The 5,941-nt window shown below is 43.9% G+C and overlaps 1 protein-coding gene across 1 annotated transcript; it reads left to right on the forward strand.

Annotated features, from left to right (window-relative positions):
• Positions 1-1,408: 1,408 nt before the first annotated feature.
• On the forward strand, positions 1,409-4,369 carry LOC111952272 (sphingosine 1-phosphate receptor 4-like). The gene is made up of 2 exons (XM_023970825.1): positions 1,409-1,481; positions 2,423-4,369. Exon 2 carries the CDS (start codon positions 2,588-2,590, stop codon positions 3,791-3,793), a length of 1,206 nt encoding a protein of 401 aa, XP_023826593.1. The 5' UTR covers positions 1,409-1,481; positions 2,423-2,587; the 3' UTR covers positions 3,794-4,369.
• Positions 4,370-5,941: the final 1,572 nt, after the last annotated feature.

Below are 5,941 nucleotides of genomic sequence, written 5' to 3' on the forward strand. Positions count from 1 at the left end.
ATGTGCACCTTGTACTGTGAACAACAATTGGCCACTATAAAATGTGCAGTTTTGTCACACAACACAAGTTGTGAGTGAGTGTGCAGTTGGCATGCTGACTGCAGAATTGTCCACCAGAGCTGGTGCCAGAGAATTTAGAATGATTTTAATGGCTGATTTCCTTTTTTGAAATGTAACTCAGTAAAATCTTTGAAATTGTTGCATGTTGTGTTTTTTGGCGTTTTTCTTGTGTATATCCTGATGCACCTACAGTATACTGTACATACAGTATATAACCCTCCCACTCCAGAATCCCTGCACATTGTAAACATGGTATTAGAACTGACCCTCAATATAGCTTATTTACTTACTTTCTTGTGTTCTTCTTTCTATTTCTTGTGCGTTTTTGTTTTATAATGTTTTATAGTACTACAGATATTGATTACTTTATTGTTGGGAAAGAGCAAGCAAGAAAGGCCTTTCACTGTACTTGTGCATGTGACAATACAAACTTTAAACTTGTGGCCTCACTTTCCTTAAATGACTCACCATGAGTCAAGTTAAGCATGAGATTGCAGATGCGCTTCAGCTGGAACAAGTAGTTGATCTGAAGGAAGAAGTGTGCTTTAACGTTTATCACTGACAGCACCTTTTTTTAATCAGTAGTGATATTTTTCTTTACTGCGTGTGTGATGTTGACTTTGGTCAGTTATGGTAAGTGGTTGGGGCTCACCGGGTGGTAAGTAGGCCATTGTTGGCAGGACTGTGGTCTGTCACAGCTGGGTGAAGTGAGGTGTGAAACCATAGCTGTAGTAGGGGAACCAAAGGGAGGGGCCCCTTTACACATCTGATCAGAAGGTTCCTGTTTTCTTCGTGTCAGGATCATTTTTTTTCTTTCTGAGAAATATTGAGTAAAAACACTGGGTTGATGCCTTTCTAGTAGAAAAAGTATCTTGCAACATATCCTTGAAAACATCCTGCTCCAATCACTTCAACATTACATGTATTAGGAAAACACTATGAACGGCACTTCCCGTAATCATCATGGAGTAACTTGGGCAGTAGGATTAAAGTATTGCAGGGGTCAAAACATGGCTCAAGTGTTGGGAAAAGTGTTCACGTCATTGAGATTAAGTATGTGGAAAATTACAGCAAACAATCAACAAAACTGTATTGTGATGGCCTCATGGAAGTGTGGATTAGCCCATATCAAATGATCAATTCACACATTGATTGATGGCATCCATCTGAATGGTCACATTCTAAAGAATTTCACAATTAGTGTGTTTTCTCTTGAGCAGTGATGAAACAGCTCATCAGTGTCAATAACCTCTTGCATCGTGTGTCTGTGCGTGTGTGTGTGTGTGTGTGTTGGTCCTTATGGGTGTGGTACCATAAGTTCCTTCCTCGTCTCTTCAATAGAGTAGTGCAGATGTGTTCTATCAGCCCACACAGGGGATGGCCTTCCACACAGCATCACTACCAACAGTATCTCTGCACATGTAAGTAACACATTAAGTAACAACTGTTTATTTTGTTAAAATCTAAATTATACACAACTTCTCTTCACTTCATGTGTTATTCATATGAAATTATACAATTAGATAGTGATTTTAGACGAGAAAAAAAACTTGGAATGGAGAGCCAGGTGTATGGTTACATATATTACATATAACTGTAGCRATACATTTGCAAGGCATTTGTGGCCATGTAAGCTTTTGCTCACATGCAACAAATTCTAACACAAATTTAGCAAAAAAGGAAAAATCTTGGAATTTAAAGGGAAATTGTTTGATAAAATCTAAAAATGAAGAAAATAAATAAATATAATGTGGTACTCTTTATTTCACTCCAGAGTGGAACACAGTTTGTCAATTATCGCTAATAATAGGAATTTTGATATAGCAGTTTTACGACTTTCAAAGATGTTGACTTCACGTGCAGATTGAACTTAAATCCCCTTCCTGGCTGCAGCTGGCTGCTCCTCCCAGCTAACCACAGTGTGGTTTAAATGGTACAGAGAGGTTTAAATGGCCCTAACGCATGCTAGTGGAGGCATGCAGTTTTGCGAGGTCGGGTCAACTGACAAATTCTTATCTAATTTTCTGAAAATAGTTTCCCCCAGCTTTTCACAATGAATTTATAAACTATGCAATATACCAACAAAATATATTATTTTCATTACATTTACATTTAAGTCATTTAGCAGACTCTCTTATCCAGAGCGACTTACAAATTGGAAAGTTCATACATATTCATCCTGGTCCCCCCGTGGGGAATGAACCCACAACCCTGGCGTTGCAAGCGCCACGCTCTACCAACTGAGCCACACTGAGCCACACGGGATCATTACCTTCAGTTCATGCGCTACAAACAGCTTGTACCTCATTATTATCGCTTATCACACATCTTTTCATATCAAATATCTCCCTGTGTTTGCTAGGTGGGTTGTGAGACAGCAGAGCTCCAGTGGAGAGAGTGTGTTAGCCTGAGTCGGAGCCCTGAGCCTACTGCAGGAGTTCTACACGCATCCAAGTCTTGCCTTATCCAGCCCAATCCAGCCATTTTCTGACCTGCCAAGCCCAGCCGAACCCAGCACAGCCCAGCCATGGATGCCCTGTCCTCCCTGAGCTCCTCAACCTCCTGCCCCTACCTGTACCTCTGGAGTAGCAACATCACCAACAACAGCAGTAGAAGCAGTATTAGCAACAATGTGATCCTGGAGCACTACAACCACACAGGGCGCCTGCAGCACCGCGGGCCCCGCCAAGGTGGCCTGAGCTTGGGCGCGTTCCTTTCCCTCTTCATCAGCATCCTCATCATCCTGGAGAACCTGCTGGTCCTGGTGGCCGTGCTCTCAAGGATCCGCAACAGCCACCGCTGGGTCTACGTGTGCATCGCCAACATCACCCTCAGCGACTTGCTGGCCGGGGCGGCCTACGTGGTCAACATCTGGATGTCGGGCAGCCAGACATTCAGACTGAGCCCGGCTCTGTGGCTGTTCAGGGAGGGGGTACTGTTCGTGGCCCTCGCCGCCTCCATCTTCAGCCTGCTGCTGATTGCTGTGGAGCGCTACACCACCATGATGAAGCCGCTGCACCAGAAGTCRGCMAGGAAGACRTRTCGTATCTACGGCCTRGTGGCGCTGTGCTGGATCSTGGCCTTCGCCATCGGCTTCCTCCCCCTGCTGGGMTGGAACTGCGTGTGCAGCCTGGAGAGCTGCTCCACCYTGCTGCCGCTCTACTCCAAGAGCTACATCYTCTTCTCYYTGCTCATYTTCTCCCTCATCCTGCTGGCCATCGGYGTGCTCTATGGCGCCATCTACTGCCACGTGCGCAGCAGCGCCAAGGTGGGATCCCAGCGCAGCCGCAAGCGATCCCTGGGGCTCCTGAAGACGGTAATCTCCATCGTGGGTGTGTTCATCATGTGCTGGGGCCCTCTGTTCGCCCTGCTGCTCCTGGACTTTTTCTGTGTGTCGCGGCAGTGCGCGCCCCTCTTCAGTGCCGACTGGGTCATTGCTCTGGCCGTGCTCAACTCTGCTCTGAACCCTGTCATCTACGCCCTGGGTAGCACAGAGCTGAGGAAGGCCATCGCAGGGCTGCTGTGCTGCTGCTGCCTTAGGGCAGGCCTCTGTCACCCTGATGCCTTCGTGTCCAAGGAGACCAGCAGCACGGGGAGCACCAGGCATAGTAGCCTGAGGAACAGTTTCAATAAGGTCAGGAGTTTCAGTATCAGCCCCCCGCCTGCACCCAAGGCCCCCAAGAAGAGCCGCCTCAGCTCCACCACCAGCTGCCTGTCTGTGTCGAGCGGTTAGACCACAAAGGGCTGCCTGGGGCAGACGTAGATGTGAAAGAGAGCTCTCTTTGTGTGTGTGTGTCTGTGTGTGTCTGTGTGGGTCTGTGTGGGTCTGTGTGGGTCTGTGTGCGGGTGTTGGAATTTAGAGAAAGCCCGCTAGCACAAGGGTAGTAGAAACAGGGTAGTAGAACATGTATCTCATTGGCACAACTATGAAGATACAGCCTTGTTACAGCCTAGATACAAGCATGATACAGCCATGAAGAAAGAGCCTAGATACAAGCATGATACAACTATGAAGATACAGCCTACATACAACCATGATACAACCATGATGCAACATGATACAGCCATGATACAGCCATGATACAACTTTAAAGATACAGCCATGATACAAAACCATGATACAGCCTGATACAACTATGAAGATACAGCCTTGATACGCCACAATACAACCATGATACAACCATGATGCAACATGATACAGCCATGATACAGCCATGATACAACTTTAAAGATACAGCCATGATACAAACCATGATACAGCCTTGATACAGCCTTGATACAACTATGAAGATACAGCCTTGATACAGCACAATACAACCATGATACAACCATGATGCAACATGATACAGCCATGATAAAGCCATGATACAACTTTAAAGATAACAGCCATGATAACACCATGATACAGCCTTGATACAGCCTTGATACAACTATGAAGATTACAGCCTTGATACAGCCACAATACAACCATGGATACAACCATGATGCAGACAGATACAGCCATGATACAGCCATGATACAACCATGATACAGCCTTGATACAGCCTTGATACAACTATGAAGATACAGCCTTGATACAGCCACAATACAACCATGATACAGCCACAATACAACCATGATACAGCTTTGATACAAGGCTAACGGTTTTCTCTGTTATTAGTTTTGTTCATTTTTTTGCCTTGTCATCAGATCAGGACCTGGCACATGCTGATTAAAGTTTATTTCATGTTATGCATTACAAAAAAAACTTTAAAGAGTTGTTCAAGATTTCTTAAAGAAGAAGCATTATAGAAGCTTTATTTTGTTTCACTGTTTGAGACTCAAAACAGATTACCTGTTTCTGTCATTGAGGTCTATATGCTGTGTGCACTTTTTCAGTGCTTTCATTCTACTACTAGAACTGAGATTTAAAAATCTATTTTTGTTTTTAGATCTTTTTGAGAATACAATAAGATTTATACATAGATACAAAGACATACACTAAATGACCAAAAGTATGTGGACACCTGCTCGCAATGCCGACGCTTGGCATTGCGCGTGGTGATCTTAGGCTTTTCTGCAGCTGCTCGACCATGGAAACCCATTTCATGAAGCTCCCGATAAACAGTTATTGTGCTGACATTGCTTTCAGAGGCAGTTTGGAACTCGTAGTGAGGTATTGCAACCAAGGACAGACGATTTTTAAACGCTACGCGCTTCAACACTCTACGGCCCTATTCTGTGGACTTGTGTGGCCTACCACTTAGCGGCTGAGCCGTTGTTGCTCTTAGAAATTTCCACTTCACAATAACAGCACTTTATAGTTGACCGGTGCAGCTCCAACACGGCAGAAATTTGGTGAATTGACTTGTTGGAAAGGTGGCATCCTTTGACAGTACCACATTGAAAGTCACTGAGCTCTTCAGTAAGGCCATGCTACTGTCAATGTTTGTCTATGGAGATTGCATGGCTGTGTGCTCGATTTTATACACCTGTCAGGAACGGGTGTGGCTGAAATAGCCAAATCCACTCATTTGAAGGCGTGTCCACATACTTTTGTATATATAGTGTATGTATTGTACACAACTGTAGAGTTTTATTCATTTTTTTGATGGTCACAGTACATTTTATTTCTAAAAAGTTTTTCATTGTAAGAATATACATTTGTTGAAGGCTTTACTATTGCTGTTACTGTGTAGGAGGATGATATTGCTGTTATCTTGAAAATGTAAAATGTATAAATAAATGTTTTTAAATAATATAATATCTGTCTTGTTGTTGTACTGTATTACTACATGGTCAATTTAAATAAACACTTCACTCCCATAAGCAATTACCACCATCTACCTCAGGGTGGAGACATGTTATCAGGGGCTTGTGTGAACTGTGAAGATGTTGCTTC

This window comes from Salvelinus sp. IW2-2015, linkage group LG26, assembly GCF_002910315.2.
Source record: "Salvelinus sp. IW2-2015 linkage group LG26, ASM291031v2, whole genome shotgun sequence".
Lineage (NCBI taxonomy): Eukaryota > Metazoa > Chordata > Actinopteri > Salmoniformes > Salmonidae > Salvelinus > Salvelinus sp. IW2-2015.